This window comes from Onthophagus taurus, chromosome 2 (genome assembly GCF_036711975.1).
Source record: "Onthophagus taurus isolate NC chromosome 2, IU_Otau_3.0, whole genome shotgun sequence".
NCBI classification, from domain to species: domain Eukaryota; kingdom Metazoa; phylum Arthropoda; class Insecta; order Coleoptera; family Scarabaeidae; genus Onthophagus; species Onthophagus taurus.
This window is the reverse complement of record NC_091967.1, coordinates 2962313-2981837: the sequence shown is the minus strand read 5'-3', so window position 1 is coordinate 2981837 and position 19525 is coordinate 2962313. Positions and strand designations below refer to the sequence as shown.

Below are 19525 nucleotides of genomic sequence, written 5' to 3'. Positions count from 1 at the left end.
TTGAAAAAATTGCACGACGGTAGTGACATGGAAGACGTAGAGGTACCATCTATTTCGGTTACTACACACTTGAACTGAGAACGGGGGACCATTAGAAGACCGTTCTCCAAATAATAGAGGCCCATACTAAAACAAGGGCCACGGTATATTGCTTCCGGTATGACCCAAACCCTAATGCCAAAAATTTATTTCCACCATAAACTGCATGACCCCGCCTTGGGGCAATAACAATGTGTTTCTTTTACCATTCTAGGCTTCGAATAACCCTATTATTAATATTAAATCACTTAAATAAATTAACATTATTTTTCAACTGTAAGAAATAAACTAATACAATAAAAGCTACCCTAATTTAATAACAGCAGCAGCATTCCATTTAAAATAACGAAGTTGTAATCTATTTTCGGTAGACCAAAAAGGGCAATCACAGTTTCATTTAAAACATAAATTGCTCTTTTAATCGTACTCCAATGCTTATTATAAATAAAATTAAACAAAGTATTGTGAAAATTGTTTTATAAACGATTATAACTAAAAAAATTCACCAAGTAATTTTAGAAAAAAAATCGCGACGATTATTTTGATTCCAAAGCACTGCATGAAGGATTTAAGACGCCAACAGACGGAGGCGGCGCGTGTTGAAGTTGAGCTTTGGTCGTAAAAGCTGCGCACCCCCGTTGCTTTTATTAGCCACTAAACCGTACACCTGATGTCACCCGGTCCACTTCGTTCTCCCCATTTACAAGTCGGGAAAACTATCGCGACTCCGCTCTGTATAGATACCTTTCAAAAGGGGACGACAAAAAACATGAAAGGGCGCGACTTTCAACGACCACTCGTCCCATAGATGGGTCTGCAAAATTCATTATGCCTTCGTTTCAGAATAGTTTCAGTAACGAGTAGTCAACACCGAATGATATCGAAACGAGAAAGAGCGAGTGATATTTAGAAAGAAGATATAAGGTAGATGTAATGAATGTTACATAGAAATAATATTCTACCAGGTGTACAATGCCCAAAAAATATTTCCTATACCTACATCTAACATCCCAGACTTCCTGATATATTCTTCTTGTTGGGACAAGTTCAAGACTGTAGAACGAGTTTTTTAAGCCTGTGTTATGATTGCAAGAGAGAAGACGACGTTTTCGTGGACAGAAAGGTATCATTTCAATCGAGCATCTGAAGCCTACCTATATAATGACGAAGAAGTCCTAGAACCTCAACAATTCTAACAATAAGATGATACATAAAAACAACTATTCGTTAGTACTTTAACAATAAAATGTTAAATAAGATTATTTATGTGACACGTAAACAACAATGTTTGTTGGGTTGCGTCCCAAACTTAGTCATGTATTGTAGATTTCTTTTCATAATATCGTAAATAGAAATGTTATCTTAACGCTGAGTAATCGTATTTAATTAATAACTTTATAGTATATCTAACGAATGATCTCTGATAACAATAATTGTAAATCGATAATGTAAATAAAAGTTAAAATTGTAAAATCAGGTAAAGTCCCGAATTAGTTACATAACCACACCTTTTGCCCTATTATGAGTGAAACATATTCCCCAAATTTCATTTTCTTGGCGTTTATGGTTTTTAAGAAAAAAAAATTAAACCAAAATTTTCCGCCATTTTTGGAGGGGGTGTAGCTCCTTGGGGGAGCCGAAGTCGCTCATGGTTCATATGTTAAAGTATCCTTAAAATTCACTAAAGAATTTAACCCTCAGTTACTCAGTTTGTTGCAGTCATTCAGATACACCCTGGATACAAAGTCTTGTATAAGAACACATTTACCCTCAAATCGCCGATATCGCTTGCGGGTGCGGCGCTAAAATCTTCCAAAGCTGACGATTTTGTGTTGATATATCAAATCAAACGTCTCCAAATATTTGATCATTCATTTTGTTGCGGTTATTTTTGGATACCTCTAACTTTAATTATTTATATTCCCCTTTTAATTAATTTATAACAATAACATTTTATTTTATATAGGTAATTATCCCATCTCTTGTTGCTCGTATTTTACTCTTAATGGCGGGACCGGAAACTTATATCAGCATTGAAGATAAAAAAACCTCACTATCTAAAGCTTTAACCATATTAGAAAACAGCTTAATATTCACGTATAAACCGTATTTAAAACAACATATTAAATTACATACTGGATTTGCCCTGCAATTTCTTCTTACTCAAGTAAGAAAAATTCATGAGTTTATTTATTATTATTTATTTGCCTTTTATTCAAGGATCTTATTACGATAAAAGGAATTCCAACAATTTGGTCATCCCTTATAACACGACTTCATTATCATGAACCTGCAAACTTGGTACTGGTCTATTTAATTAGAACGAGTGCGTTAGCAAAATTAGTGGAAAATACGAAAAACGACGTCGAACTTCAAAAGGTAATTGTGGTCATTATGGCTCACATTTTTACAAGCATACCCGTTAGAAAGGGTGACAAGTTAAAACCTTTACCTGAATGTATACAACAAGTGAGTTATTTAAGATTAGGTGCTTATTGCGTATTAAAAAATATATTGTATTTTAGGGCATAATTAATTATAACAAAGACGTTAATTTTATATACCAGCAATATTTCTTAGCTGTTGTTAGACATTCCGTTCCTACATTACAGGATGGTAACACTTTACCATTGTCAAACCTAGCATTCAATCGAAAATATTACAATTTTGCAGAAAAGAGTAAAAAAACTTTTTCCTTTAGTAGCTCTTTTCAGAGAAATCAAGAACGATTGTTACAAGAGAGAATTAACATCTCCATATGCAGCTTTATCTGGAAACGATGATAACAATTTAGACAACCATCAATTAATCAGCAACATGCGTCACAATGTAAGCTCAATTAACAAATAGAGCTTTTACACGTTAATATGTTTTTGGTTGCAGTTTTGTCCAGAAATGAAAATAATTCTAGAATATAATATTCGTAATAAGTTAAACAGCTATGCGGTTGACTTCTATACTCATGGTTCAGCCATTAAAATCAATCATCAGAATAAACTAAGACACGGTAGAGATTTTGAATTATTACAAGATTTTGGTTTAGTTTTAATAGCAACTGTGGGATTTCTTGAAGATTTAGACTTGAAAGGAATGCCAAATAACAGATTATTAGCCAATTTTCGAATTGTACGGGATAAATATCACGGATTATTTCAAAAAGCTTATAATTCTTTTAAAGAATGAAACATTTAAAGAATGCATATAAATAAACATTTTTTTTATAGAAGTCTTCATTTTCTATTATTATTACCCTTATTATACTTATACTTGGCTTTCTTTTGCTCATTATGAATAAATAATTATTTTATAAATTTAAATTAATGCAATACTTCTTTCCAGCTTAATCTTTATAGGCAAATTCAAATTGTTTTACTGAAACGAAATGAGAGATATCGCATGTTAGTTCTCAAACAAACAATTATCAATCTTGCTATTACAATTTACAGTTCTTGGATATGACAGTTGCTATTTGCTTTGCTAAACGTGTCTAGCACAGTAATATATATTCACAATAATATTTCACTCACTGTTTGGCATTAAAATATATATTGTAATAAATTGGATTGGGAACCAATTTTTCTCTTCGCCAGAAGAATAATTTCTACCAGGAATGGGATCAATTGCTTTCTTTGATCAGGATCGGGTTCAATTGTTTCTCCGAAATTATTGGACAGGAACAGATTCAATTGTTTTCTTCGATGGTTGTGAACAGGAACGGATATTTTAAATACGAGACGAAATTAGTTTCTTCGATAGGAACAGGATCGATTGTTTTTTCAGTGTTGAACAAGAACGGATATTTTTTTCTTTCCACTCGTTAAGCGTTGATTTAATTTAATTTTTTTGGAGAGCAAAAAAAATGCGTGCGTCTCTTCAGACAACAGAAACCACTCTATTTGTTGTGTTTTGTTGATAACATAGAAAAATAAATATAAATATATATATATAGAAGCATTACTCCCCACTATTTTTTCGGTCAAATTGATTTCAACGCCTCTAGTGGTCTGTGGTACCTACTACTTTTAATAAAGCGCGAAATTTAAAAGTATTTTTATTAATTTAATGGTTATTAATTATTGATTTCAAACATCCACCAGTCAACATGAAAATGATAACAGTAAAGGTATCATTTTCATGTTGATTGGTGAAAATTTGAATTTTGTTTTCACTTCGTTTTGTCTGCAACAAAACGCCTGCACTTTCGACTCTTCAGAGTACCACGAGAAAAAATGAAAGGAATTTTGGCGTAATGTCATCAATAGAACAACATAGTTTTAAAGTTCCCGCTTGACTTTCAAAATGGCGGCAAACCGCGGTACTTCGTAAATCTAGGGACTTTAAGCAATTTGTGCTTACAGTGCCATCTAGCCGTCCGTGGTACCCATTAAATATCTGTCTTTTTTTATACGTATTGAGTTAACACACCGTGGTTGATAAATTGAATAAATTCCGTTTTTCGGATGTTAATTTTCAAATAACGTCTTCTGATTGGTTAAATTCATCGGTTTGAAATTTGTACTTTAGTTTTTTCAATGTAACCAACTTTGACATTTGAAATATCTCTAATTTAGTTTGTCAAATTATTATTTAAAAATTTTAAAATTATTTATAATTATGATATTTCGTAATTTTGATGCTCCTTTAAATCAATTTTCAAATATCCACTCATTTTCTTCTGATTTCAACGATAAATTTTCCAATATGTTCGAATTAATTTTGTAAATTTGCATCCAATTTTCATTATTCCATACAAATATTGATTATTTTCTTTGTTAACTAATTGTAAGTTAAGATTATCGTTCTTAATAGGTTTGAAACGGGTAGATAAAGATTTAAATAAATAATTTTGAAAAATTTAAATTAAGGTTATCTGCTGATATCGAGAATTTTTAAAAGCTCAGTGAATCTAACCTTTTTGGATTTGGATCTAAATCGAACCGGAAATGGAAACAAGAAGCTGTAACTGATCTTGTAAGAAGGTAAACTCCATTAAGAATAGAAGGATACAAGCGGTCTACTATGTCTAAGGATATTAACAAATTTGGCAATGATATCGGTAAAAAATGATACTTTATTATATGGTGCTAATTATGTTTTGTATCACGACCGACGCCAAAGATCTATTCTCAGACCCTGTATAATTGAAAAATGACAGAGAAATTACTGGTTGAATATTATAAATTATCTATGTAAATAAAATTGTGCATGCAATATCTAAACAAGTATGTTTTATTAGTTGCGTCTTAAAGTGAAGTAGTTTTATCAACGGTTTTTATACGTATTTACATTACTAAAACGAAAATATAGAAAGATTAAAATATTATCCTCTGATAAAGTTACATAGATAATAAACACGTGTGTTGATAATTTAAGAAACAGGTAAAGTCCCGAATTATTTATGTATCCTAACTTTCTACGTCCAGTGAATTTTACAGTTATCGAACAACGACAACAACGAAGCGCAATAAACGGTTGGTTATTCAGCGAGATGGACGTGAAAAAAAGTTGTGAAACCCCCAACTCTGAACAACTGAAGGAGTTGTTAAATTTGCAGGTAAATACATCATCACCTAAATTATCTTTTTAATTATTACATATTGTCATTAGGGAAGTCAATTGTACGCTTCTTCTCTGGAAAAATTTAATAAATCTTTCTATGAAGATGTAACAGCCATGATTAACAGTTCCGTTCCTACATTGATTGATGGAGATTCTCTTTTGCTTTACTGTGTTTTACGAGAGAGTCATCCGATTATCTCAGGAAATCAATTTTTACATATTACATATTTATTTGAAAGATTCTTAGATTTATTAATTCAAAAAGGAGCTACATGCATTCTCGTTTTTTTCAACTTTTGGGAATTGGTTTGGGAGAAAAATTTTGCTATGCGAACATTGAGATATGTTATTGGCAATCATTTCAAAAATAATACCAATATACCTACTTATACGTTTTTATGGTATTATAGCCCACAATTTCTTGAATTTAAATCAAGAGAAAAGCCTAGATGTATAATAACAAGTTTGGGTTTTGATGCCAATGTTAAAAGTTTTAATGAAAAGTTACAAAATGAAAGCATTTTTGCAAATGAAGAATGTGCGCAAAAATTGTTTAGCGCCAGTTTGGTTTATTGCATTGCAAATGATTTACCAATTATTGATACTCATTCTATTGATATTGGGGTTACACTAATATATGCTTTTAATGTACCACCCAAAAGATTATCGAACGAAATTTGTACAAAATTTAAGGGAGAATGCTTAAATGAATTGGATTTGTTGAAACAAATGTACTCGAAGATAATTGGGGTCTCTATAGACTTAAAATCTCCGAGGGAGTTGATTATCGAAGCAGGAGCTTTGTATCTTAAACGTTTTAATGATCAAAACAAGCTGAGATTATTGTTTCTTTATTATGCTGTGCAATTTGCTTTACCATTAGAAAATAGAACACCACCTAAGAAATTGGAGACCAACAAAGAAATCATAAAGCAACTACAAGAGTTTATAAATAATTGGCAAGAATCTTTATATAGTGTTTTATCCAATAGAACTTTAAATCAAGATAATTTTGATTATGAATTAATCTCTGATCTTTGGCAAGGAACATTATTTATGTGTGTATTACGCTTAACAACTGATTATATAGAGAACAAAACGCAACTGGGAATGTTACATACTGAATATGAAAACCTTCTAGCTGATGTGAACTTACGATTACTGGAACTTGATCAAATTAATCCTTACCCAATTGAACCAATTTTTAACACAAAATATTTAGCCGCCGATAATGAAGAAACTTCTGGTAAGATCAGTATTTTAGTTTTAACGAATCAGTTATGTGTAATGTAGTATATTAGTATTCCCACCTCTGACCAGAAAAATAATGTATACAGGTGTCCCAACAAGAGTAATAGCTGGAAATTATTTTGAAGTTCGTAATTCTACCGCTAGGAGGTATAACTGCCATAGATAAACATAAAATTCCCGCTATCTATCATTTCATGATTTTTTAAAAGATATTTATTTTTTATATCGGAATTTAAAAGAGGATTTTTTTCTGAATTATGTACAATAAATATTAATATCGGTTACATAAGAAAATTTTTTGAGAAAAATTAATTTAAAGTTTCATTATTTTCCATTAATTTGATATAGAAAATAGCAGTAGCAGTGCGTAACCATGGCAACCAATTGTTTTGATTTGACATTTCCAAGTGTCAAAACTCAATTTCAATTGAATTATTTATTTAAATTAATTATTACTATTGTACTTGAGATACAAAAGTAGCAATAGCTTGTTGCATCAAACGCATCAAAAAAAACGCAAACAGAAAGTAAGATATCAAAAAAATTTTTTTTTAATTTTAAATTTACAAAAGTAACATATGTATAAGATAGAAAACAATAATATCATTAACCTGGTGCAAAATAGTTTTGCGGGGCCTTTATGTAGGTAAATAGCTCTCGACTCTTCTTTTTCATAAACTACCTACCATCATAGTTCTTTCCCACCTCCATCACAATATCTCTACCATTAAAAAATAAACATTGTAATGTGCCTTATCTCAGTTAAAAAAGAACAGCTAAATATTTTGTCATTAATTTTTTTTTATTCTTATTAATACTAAACTAAAACAAATTTAAATCCGCGGAAAAGTATTGCTTTAACAATAATATTCTTACACTACTTAAACTTAATTTTTCTTGCTTTTAATCCAGCGAAGTCGTCAATAATTTCTTGTCAAATTGACTTTGGCCATGGTGTCTGCTTCTATCGATAATGTTGCCAAAGACGTTAACCTTTCTTGGCTCATTGATGATCTTAGGTAAGTCTTTATTAACTTTAGCCGAGAAAAACTCCTTTCTGCGCTAGCAACAGTCACTGCAATAGTAAGTAAAGTTCTGTAGGCAATGAACGTGTTGGGATATGGATTTTGTATTCTGTTCATAAATCTTAACACACCAGCAGCTGTTTCAACTTCAGCGGGTAGTGGGCCACGAAGAAATTTTAGTTCTGTGAACAAATCATTTCCACAGATATCCTTTTGCCCTTCAAAACTTAAAGAGGCTTCTAGGGCTTTGCGCTTTTCCAACAATTGACCTTGTTCAATTGATTTTAATTCTTTTACACTGTACAAGAATCCAAACATACTGTTGTAACTGGCAATTTGTTGAAATCTTCTTGAAAGGGACTGTAATATACAATCTACAATATAATAAAAATACTCAACCTTGAACATTTGTTCAGCAGATTCTAAAACATGCTCATCTTCTTCTTCGTAATCAAACATTTTTCGTTTCTTCCTTTGGTTGACTATTTGAAACTTTGGCTCTATGTCCAAAAGTTCATTTCTAAATTGCTCAAAAAACTGTACCAGTCCTTGAAGCAACTGCGATGTCATACCTAAATACATTTTTTCAGCCTGCAACTATTTATAGCAAAGAGCACGTCATACCAAATAGCTAATGCTACTAAAAACTCATAACTCCTTAGTTCATTGACAAGGGATTGGGCTTCACTTTTTGCTTTAGGGTCGTCAGTCGCTTCTACTACTTTTTCTAAAGCATTGTGTACTTCCTTAATCTGTTAACGAAGTGCTCAAGTGAACGCTTCAGCTAAACGTATCTCACAATCCGTCCACTTTCCAACATTCTGACCATGAATTGCTGATTTTTCGTGATTATCAAGAACTCTGCCCAAGTGTGCTCAATCACTATACCCATCGTTAGCTAATTGAGATCCAGTGTCATTTCCATACAATTTGCAGCAAAAACAAAATGCTTTATCAGTACTTTTGCTGTAAACTAGCCAACGTCTGTACACTTGTTCTAAATTATTCATAGTTCGTTTGTAAAAATTGGCAGGAAAAAGTCTTTTTTCTGCATTTTTCAGAAAATTAAAATTGTTTGTCTTTGTTCGCACCACCGACGCCTTATTCTAAGAACATTTTATTGTGAAAAGGCCCCTCACCGCGGGGCCTGGAGCAGCCGCTCCACTCGCTCCACCCTAAGGACGGGCCTGCGTTAGCGGCAAGACAATATCTAAATCGGGAGACAAACGCTTCTTGACCGTTTTGAATCATATCCGGGCTGATTAATTGAATTTCTTCTCTAATTTTTTGCTTCAGATCTTCTAGGTTATCAGGCTTAGGGCCGGTTGTACAATATACCGATAAATCTGTCTGACAAGTATCCTGCTGATAAACTTATCGGGAAAACTTATCTTTCAGTTTCATTAAGCGTCATTATCGAACAGCCAATAATTAAAAAATAACCAATTATAGATAAACAATAAGATCAAATAACAACAACACAATAACAACGAATGGCGATGAATCGCAATAAATAGCAACAAATAACAACGAATAACAATGATTAACAACAATTAACACAAGAAACTCCACAATATTACACAAAATAATCTCATTAACGCACAATAAACTGTTTCAAATCGAATTTTGACACTTGGAAATTTGAAATCAAAACAATTGGTTGCCATGGTTACGCACGGCTACTACCATTTTTTATATCAAATGAATGGGAAATAATGAAACTTTAAATTAATTTTTCTCGAAAATTTTCTTATGTAACCGATATTAATATTTATTATATTATAATAAAAATGGAGTGTTTCATTTAAAAAAAGCTTCGATGGCGTCATAATTCGTTTAAAAATGTCGGAAAAAATATTTATATATTTAAAATATACACCAAAAAATTGCAACAAATTTAAATCTTTAGACCCGTTTCAGCGATTTTTTCATAAATTGTTTATAATAATTCTGTATAGGGTGGTAAAGAACTGAATTACTGTTTCTACATATTCAATGGCTGGAAAGTAGGAAATTTTAAATGGAAAGCCTCATGTTTCTTTATCCTATTAGAAAGGGAATTTAATTCTCTACAAATTATCTACAAACGTTCCTATACCTATTTATTGTAGTTTGCTTCATATTGGGAAATTTATTAAAACATGCACGAAATGCAGGTTTTTTTTTATTAGAAAGCCATGGAATTTTGACAGTTTTTGGTCCATGTTTGTATTATTGTTGTCATTAGTTACATTTGACGACGGGTGTAAGTCATTCAACACCATGGCAGATTAACGTCCACCACAAAGAAAAAATTCCAAAAAATTGATAAAGAGATTTCTTAGTTGTGGACATATTGAGACGAAATAACCGTCACCAATTTTATGGTATGTTATGCATTTCTAAATTAGATGTAATAACAAATTTATATTATAAATTTATATTTTTATCCAAATCTAATTTTTGTCATTAATTTTTTGTTTTAATTGTTTCATTTATTTGATCTTCTGTTTGTTATTTTTGGTAAATAAAAGCTAGTAAACTAAAAGATTATTAATCGCAGTACAAATAATAATAGAAACAAATTAAACGAAAAACTGTCAAAATATCATGGCCTTCTAATAAAAATACAAACGGTAGGAAATGCAGGAATTTCCTACATGTTTTGATAAATTTCCCAATATGGAAGAAACTACAATAAATAGGTATAGGGCTGTTTATAGATAAATGGCAAATAAGATCCATTCAAAATTTTCGACTTTCTTGCGATTGAATATGGAAAAACGGTAATTCAATTTTTGACCACCTGTATAAGATACTCTGATACAACAAGTGATAATCTATTTGGCAGCATCTGAAGAGTAATCGTGCCAATTTAGAGCATTTTTGAAAGAACGTTGGCTGGGATATGGGGTTTTAAAGAGTTCCAAATGAACAACCCATACTACCAAAATTTCAAAACTATACGTGGAATATACGTGAGACACCTGTATATTCTTTTTATATTTTAGCAATGATCAAATTATGTAAAGTAGATAATCCATTAATAAATAAATTTTGTGATAACATGTTTGAAGAAATATTTTGGGAAAACCCAGCAAAATTTTTTGATATTAAGCGACATAAAGAAACAAGACATTGGCATGTTAGAAAACCACTCGACGAAACCAATATAAAAGTTACACCGCAACATCTTACAACTAAGCAAGAACACAAAGAGTGAGTAAAAAGATGTTTTTGTTATTCAATATTATTTAATGTTTATTTACCAGCTACCAAAAAGCGTTTCGTTTCTCACATATCTACGGTCAGAATTTAGAAGGGAAAATGACTCAATACAAGAGCTTAATTTATCAAGATCCAAAGAAAAAAGGAAACACAACTCTAAAAAAACAAAGTGGAAGTTCGAAAAAGATACAAGAACAAATTCAACGTGATAAAGCCAAAGAGGCTTTAGAGAAAGATAAAGAAGAATTAAAAGTATTCAAACAACACATGAATACAGCCGGTGATATAACAAAATTAAAAAATGATCTTTATCATATTTCAACGATAATTGATCGTATGAGTTGTACAGAAACGATCATTAAAAGTAGCATTTTGAAACTTAAAGTATTTAAGGCGCTTGTATCAAATGAAAATTCAGAAAAGAAGATTTACTATATTAAGGAAATATTATTATTAATACGATCACTATTACAAAAAAGAGATGAACATAATAAATTAAGTATAAGCGATAAGGACCAGAGATATATTTCAAAATTATTACACCTTTACGGATTTAAAGATATTACCCAAAAAAATAATCTTCCCTTGGATGAATCTTACAAAGAGGAGTATCATCATAATTTCATTCGTTTCCAAATGGAACATTTAGGAGCAGATCTTATAATCGGTAATAGTGAACCATTTGATCCAGACGTAAATTTCGCACCAGATAAATGGCAAGTTGAATTTATAGAAGCAATTCGCCACAATGAATCGGCATTAGTCGTGGCACCAACATCAAGTGGGAAAACGTTTGCTAGTTATTACTGTATGAAACGAGTTTTGCAATATTCTGCTGATGGTATTGTAATTTATGTAGCACCTACAAAAGCTTTGGTTAATCAGGTGGCTGCTACAATTACTTATCGGTTTAAAAATTCTAAATTACCTGATGATGGAATATCTATTGTTGGTGTATTTACAAGAGACTATAACGTTAATGCAATGACTTCACGTATACTTATCACTGTTCCTCAATGTCTTGATATATTGCTTTTATCTCCAAACTATTTTGAATGGAATAAAAAGATTCAATATGTAATTTTTGATGAGGTACATCGTTTGTCTGGAAATGAGGAAGGGCTAGTATGGGAAAGACTTTTGTTACTCATAAGATGTCCATTTCTAGCTTTATCTGCTACAATTAGTGACTCTAACATGTTTTATAATTGGTTACAATCTATACAAGAATATAAAAAACAACAGGACAAATTAAATAATTGTTTGCGGGCATCATATAAAGTACATTGTGTTATCCACGAAGAGAGACATGCTGATTTAATCAAGTATGTATATTCAGAAACAGGTTTACAACATTATCACCCATATTGCGCATTGCACCAGAAAATTCTTTTGGATAGAAAAAAAATACCAGAATCTGTCACGCTTTCGCCAAAAGAAACTATTCAACTTTATGATGTTTTGTGGGAGTGTGCACAACAATACATTCCACCCGAATTGAATTATTTAAATTATTTTATGGACCTCACCGAGTTTGGGTTCCTAACAAGAAAATCTGTACGGGACTATGAAAAAGAATTGGGAAATATTTTCTATAAAATATATAAAGAAAATGAAAATGCTTTCAAATCCATTTTGACCAAATTATCGCCACCTGGTTATGAACCTCAAAACAGCAGATACACTTCGCTGGACGATGGGAAAAAGTTATTAAACCATATGGCAGAAAATAATATGTTACCCACAATTGTGTTTTCATATAACAGAAACCATATTGAGGAGTTTTGTAAATATGTGTTACCTGATACAGACACAAATGTGAGTAATAACAGTATATTATTATACAAGCAATTTATAGAATAAATTTTTGAATAAAGTTTAAACGTCAATGTGACACAAATTCAATGTTACCAACTGTAAGCAACTTCGCAACAATTTGTCAAAATTAAATGTCAAAATTTCAAAAAACCCCAATTTAATTTAATTTGTTTAAGACTTTCTAAAGGTTTGACATTAAAAAAACTTAAACAAATTCCTTTTTTCGTATGATTTAAGCATAAATTAATAAATTTTCCTAAAAAAACATGGCGTTTCATAAAATTGACAATTGATTATTCATCGCTATTATTCACTCCGTGATAAATGACTACCCTTTTGTTTTGGTACACTCATTTATAAGGCATATATTATAACGTAGTCATGGACAAAATAATTTATAAGTACCCATCTGTTTTTACACAAATTTGATTTAACAATCTTTTACTGCTTTTTCTGTACCAAACAATGTACCACCTCGGCTTCTACACTGAAATATACCACGTTAATAGTTAGTAACACTTTTAACTGTTTTAAGACGAAGTAGCTTGCAGTTGAGGCGTTTCAGTTAATACCATATCAACACAAGATCCGCCTTGACCGCAAGCGGTATATTGAACAAGTTCGTTTGCGCCCGTAGTTAAAACCATATCAATATAAAACACATTGTAACGCCATAAACAGCGCTGTCGCATGTCGTACGATTTATTAGGTCCTGAATCGATCTTCTATTTTTTTTCCCCCGAAAAATTCGGGAACATATCTAACGTGTAAACAGAACTGGGTATACAGTGATACAATAAAGTCTACATACACCACGGAAAATGATAATATCGAAATGTAATTCAATGAATTTTTTAAACGAAGGATATTAGAAGTCTATAATATTTTAATGTAAAGTCTCGACTTGTGCTACGAAGTGAAGGCTACAGCAGTAAATTTAGTCACATTTAGTCTCTCAAGACGGCTAAACCCGAATTAGACAAGTTTTTAACGAATATCAACTAATTTTTAGTCATTTTGAGATATTGGATTGTCTAAAAACCAGTTGTTAATCATTTAGACAAGTATAAAATTTTGTTCAACCAGTTTTCAATTATTTGAAATAACATGAGATGGCTATCAACTTATTTGCAATCATTTTGAACAATTTTGCTACCTTATAAACCAATTTTAGACAATGTTGGTGCAGTCTTCAGTCATTCTGAGCAACCTGGACTTGCTATAAACTAGTCCTTATACATTTAGACAAGTTTTTAATGATTATCAACTAGTTTTCAGTCATTTTGTGCAACATGGATTGTTTAAAAAATAGTTGGTAATCATTTAGACAAGTATAAAATTATGCTCAACCAATTTTCAATGATTTTGAACAACATGAGATGACTATGAACTTATTTCTAATCATTTTGAATACTTTTGCTGCGTTATAAACCAATTTTGGACAATGTTGGTGCAGTTTTCAGTGGTTCTGAGCAACCTGGACTTGTTATAAACTAGTTCTTATACATTTAGACAAGTTTTAATGACTATCAAAGAGTTTTCAGTCATTTTGAGCAACAAGGATTGTTTAAAAACTAGTTGTTAATCATTTAGACAAGTATAAAATTATGCTCAACCAGTTTTCAATGATTTGGAATAACATGAGATGGCTATCAACTTATTTCCAATCATTTTGAACAATTTTGCTACCTTATCAACCAATTTTACACAATGTTGGTGCAGTTTTCAGTCATTCTGAGCAACCTGGACTTGCTATAAACTAGTTCTTATACATTTAGACAAGTTTTTAATGACTATCAACTAGTTTTCAGTCATTTTGAGCAACATGGATTGTTTAAAAACTAGTTGTTAATGATTTAGACAAGTATAAAATTATGCTAGTTCTAGTTCTTGGTCTAGCGCTGTATAATAAGTAAAACTAGAACTAACCCTAGAACTAGAAAGATACTAAACTTTCTAGGTCTATTGGTAGTTCTAGTTTAAACTAGCACTGTTACTATATAGAACTAACACTATACCTAGAACTAGAATCATTTGGGTTTAGCCTCAAGTCTCTAAAGACGGCTAAACCCGAATGATTCTAGTTCTAGATACAGTGTTAGTTCTGGTTTTACACTAGCACTGTTACTATGTAGAATTAACACTATACATAGAACTAAAAATATTCAAGGTTAATGTTTTTTGTTCTATCTTTTTTATTTTTTGATATAAATGCATCATGTCATTCAAAATGAGCCCAAACATGATACGTTTAATTCCAATATTACTCGAGATATAAGCAACTTCCGGTATTTTTATTGAGCTAGAACGGATAGTTTTTTTTTAGCACTGTATGTAGACGTTTTGAGTTAAAGATATGATTAATAATAGCTTATATAGTTTTTATGTAAAATATGGAAATAATATGGACTTCTTACATGTTTTGTTAAAAAATTTCATTGAATTACAGTTCGGGAGCTGAGATATTATCATTTTCCGGGCTGTATGTAGACTTTATTGTATCACTGTATGTACTATTGTAAACCAATAACAACATTATTATGTATTTTAGAGTAATGACAAATCTCGAAATGATATAAAGCATGAGAAACAATTGTTAAAATTGAAGCAAAATCTAGAAAGTAAGAAAAAAAGGAAGAACGGAGAAGATCGCTTAAATTACGAGGGTAAGTAAACTCAAATAAAAAAATTTGATCTCATTAATTTTAATATATATTATAGATATTCGTGAATCTCTTCCCGAAGGTATGTAGAAAACCGAGTGAATCAATTTATACCTATTGATATATTTGTAATTTACAGCTACCCTAGATAGAAAAAGATTTCCTATAAATATTCTTGCTAAAACAAGCAGTAAATTTAAAGGTGTCAAATTTGTAAAGTATGTTGTTAATAATTTTAATATAAGTTGATTTTTTTAGGCATTGGTATTATAGATCGCGACGACTTAGAGTTAATTGAGCATCGGTTATATTCCTACTTGAAATATACGAGAAATGAATTTAAAGAATTAACGATCAGGCAGCTTCAAAATGGAATTGCATATCATCATGCAGGAGTGGATAAAAAGTTGCGAGATACGGCGGAAATGTTATTCCGTATTGGGGTTGTTAGAGTAGTAGCCGCAACCGGTACGCTAGCGGTTGGTAAGTATATTTTAATAATCTTAAAGATGCTGTATAGAATTGTATTGTATCATTATAACGTTTAATTGTAGGTGTTCACATGCCTTGTAAAAGTGTGGTAATATACGGGGATTCCCCATTTTTAAATAGTTTGGAATTTCATCAAATGGCCGGTAGAGCGGGAAGACGTGGCTTTGATACTGAAGGCAACGTGATATTTTTAAATTTAACGAAGAAGCGGCATGATATGTTACTAACTGATAAATTACCTAAAATGCTTGGTGCGTAAATTAATACGTCAATAATTTAATTTTTTTATTTCCATGTTTGTGTAGGTAATTATCCAGTCAGTATATCTCTCCTTGTTCGACTTTTACTCTTAGTAGCGGGTCCAGCGAGTGATAAAGTTCCAACAAAAGAATATATAAGTATCTCACTAAATAAAGCATTAGCTATTTTGGAGAACAGTTTACTATTTGAGATAAAACCATATTTAAAACAGCAGGTTAAATTATTTATTGGATTTGCGCTGCAATTACTTCTTATTCAAGTAATTCGTTTTTATGTATAACTTTTTTACCTAAATATTTTTATATATTAGGAAATTATTACATCAGAAGGAATTCCAACGAGTTGGTCATGCATTATAATCCATCTTCATTACCATGAACCCGCTAACATGGTATTAATTTATTTAATTAGATCTGGAGCATTTGCAGAATTAGTTAAAAATACTGAAGATGACGTCGAGCTTCAATGGAAACTTCTTGTGGTTATGGCTCATATTTTTACTAAAACACCTGTAACTGATAAACATTTGGAAAAGAAGTTTAATAATTCCCTGGTAAAGTTGGACCCTTTACCTGATTGTATAAAAAATGTAAATAATAATACTTACTAAAATAACTAACTAACTTACTAAATATGTTGTTTTAGACCATTATTAATTATAATCATGAAGTTAAATTTGTGTTCAATCAATATTTTTTGAGTGTTGCTAGACAGTTACGTTCAAGTTTAGGGGAAGACAACACTTTGCCATTATCAAAGGTTACCTTTAGAACAAATAAGAATAACTTTTTAGATGGTAAAAATATTTACAGAAAAATTTTATTTACCTAAATTTCTTTTTCATCTTTTAGATTCTTTCTTGCGTAATATTAAACGCGTTTGTTACCAAAGAGAAATAACCTCAACTTTTGTAGCTCTCTCTGGAAATGAAGATAATAACCTAAACACAAATCAATTAATAAGTAATATTCGCCACGATGTAAGAACAATTAAATTTATTAATTAAAATCGATGATACTTTTTATTTATTTTTTTTTGTAGTTTTGTCCAGATATTAAAATAGTTCCAGAACATAATATTCATACTAATCTGAACGGATATGCTGTGGATTTTTACCGACATGGTTTGCCAATTGCCATTAATAAAGACAATAATCTACGTCAAGGTATTGACTTTGCTTTATTAAAGGATTTTTGTTTGGTTTTAAAAGTAACTGTGCTTGCGCTGGAAGATTTTCAATTGGAAGGTGAAATAAATGCTAGGTTACTAAAGAATTTTCAAGATTTACGTGATAAATATGATGAAAAATTTACAAATGGTTATTACAAGAAATAAATATAATGATAAATAAATATATATGAAGTGTTACTTTGTTGAATATAAATAAACATTTTTTTAAATTTATTGTTTACTAGATTTAATATGATCTCATACTCCATTATAGTTTCGACAATACCCATTAATTACATATGAAATATTACCCTTTACGTATTACGCCAAGTATTTCATTGTATCAAAATATACGAGTCACAACAAAAAAAAGGAAACTGAGACAGGAAGAGCACAGAAAGTTTTAACATTTTCTAGGGTAAACTTGGATCCATTGTAGGTCGTCCCAGGAGTGCTCAAAGTAACGTTTCGCGATCTCGGTTTTCAGCCAAACGCTGATTTTGGCACCCTTCCTGGGTGGGGTCGTATTGAATTTTAAAAGTTAATGCCCTAACGACCGCCTGAGTCGAAAGTTGCGTTCTCTCCAGAGAACACTAGGATTATCCAAGCGTATGTTATTTTAACTTTGTTTTAGGAATGGTTCAAATATATATAATAATATTAATATATGTATAGATTATCTAATATAAAAGTAAATAAACAATAAAAATTAATGATGCGATACATCTGCAATTTACTGCTACGTTAATCATCTCGTTTATGGCTAACAAAAACAGATTGGCTGTAGTTAACGACCGACCATCTTTATGGCTGGAGGACATGATCAATAGCAGCATATCCCGTGGTTGTTGCTCTTTGTGTTACAATCTCCAATCAAGAAGGAAACAAAGGGGTTGTTTTCGTTGGAACGCTATAAAAGCATGCCAAAGGAGATTTTAATGCTTGAAGTGGATGAACCAAATTAGCAGTTCATATATATCACGTGGATAATACATTGAATACTTTTAGTGCTTCATGAATTTTAGGGAATCATAAAACAAAGTGCATTTTATCGGGTGTGACGTGAAGGAGGTAAAAGGTAGCATTTGAACTGAATGTAGCCTCGACGGGTACGTTTTGACGCGAAAATTTGAATAAAATAAATTGGGCCACCAGTAAAGTTTTACGGGCCAATTTGATGCGGACTGCGCCGAACACAGAACAGCGGCATAAAGGAAGTTGTTAAAGTTTTACTGACTCCCAGGCAGTTCTGGTATGCGTCTGGCTAACTTCCGGATTTCCAACGTACAGTTATGTCGCGGTTTATGAGCTTCACTCAAGGATTATTAGCAGCTATTACCGAATTGTTTCGAATAATACAGATATTATTAGTGTCTGTCTATTATAAAATACTTTCATGTTTTCTATATTTTGGTTTAAACTATCGTTGAAAGATGACACGTCAGCTTGCCGACTTATGAACATAATTCTTACAGATGGCATGTAGACCGCCGTCACCACATGCGAAATCCGTTTACATTTCCCAAGTAGTTTCGTCTACCTTTCTGACGGACAGGTAATTTGCATCTTAAGCGTAACCCACCTCCTATTTCTCCCCATCTCTGACTGAAATTGGAAGATACGGTACCTTGCAATTACGACGCTCATATGAAATCTTCGATTATTGCGATTTATTTAATAACAATAATACTTAACGTCAAAATTGAAGTAAAATCTAACTGATCATTTTATGTGATACTATACCACAGAATAACCAGAACTGACAGCTTTGTCGGAACGTTTGATGTTTTAGATTGGCGAGTTTGGGACCTCGATGCTTTGGCGCCATGTATGGCTCCACTGTTTCAGCCATTTTACTGGAGTTTATAATACAGGTTCACACGCTCAAATTTGTATCGTAAAAGAATTATTTATACACAGCATTTTTTTTTGTGTTTATACTATTATTTTATTTAATAATATAATATATACACAATTTATATATAAAAGTAGAATTGCAATATAAATTTTTTTAATCCATCGTTATTGATAATTTTAAGG

The 19525-nt window shown here is 31.3% G+C and overlaps 2 protein-coding genes and 1 long non-coding RNA gene across 17 annotated transcripts in view; 2 read left to right on the top strand and 1 right to left on the bottom strand.

Annotated features, from left to right (window-relative positions):
* The window catches only part of LOC111415128 (disintegrin and metalloproteinase domain-containing protein mind-meld), a 259766-nt gene that overhangs the window by 177538 nt on the left and 62703 nt on the right, over positions 1–19525 (bottom strand). The gene's annotated exons all lie outside the window — the stretch shown is intronic.
* Positions 2010–2862, top strand: LOC139432773 (uncharacterized). Its single transcript, XR_011642441.1, has 3 exons — positions 2010–2206; positions 2260–2508; positions 2565–2862. It is a non-coding gene; the product is annotated as an uncharacterized lncRNA (long non-coding RNA).
* On the top strand, positions 5465–17719 carry LOC111415131 (probable ATP-dependent RNA helicase DDX60). Its single transcript, XM_023046669.2, has 14 exons — positions 5465–5593; positions 5647–6844; positions 10865–11072; positions 11126–12899; positions 15451–15565; positions 15621–15644; positions 15702–15764; positions 15821–16045; positions 16117–16305; positions 16360–16574; positions 16626–16904; positions 16961–17111; positions 17167–17294; positions 17357–17719. The coding sequence occupies exons 1-14, from the start codon at positions 5528–5530 to the stop codon at positions 17648–17650; spliced, it is 4929 nt and encodes a 1642-aa protein (XP_022902437.2). The 5' UTR covers positions 5465–5527; the 3' UTR covers positions 17651–17719.

Bases quoted from the DNA above. Each gene is read 5' to 3' on its own strand.
- LOC111415131 (XM_023046669.2), top strand. From the start codon at position 5,528: ATGGACGTGAAAAAAAGTTGTGAAACCCCCAACTCTGAACAACTGAAG. The intron at 15,645-15,701 runs GTATGTAGAAAA...TGTAATTTACAG, and splicing joins TCGTGAATCTCTTCCCGAAG to CTACCCTAGATAGAAAAAGA. The intron at 17,112-17,166 runs GTAAAAATATTT...TTCATCTTTTAG, and splicing joins TAAGAATAACTTTTTAGATG to ATTCTTTCTTGCGTAATATT.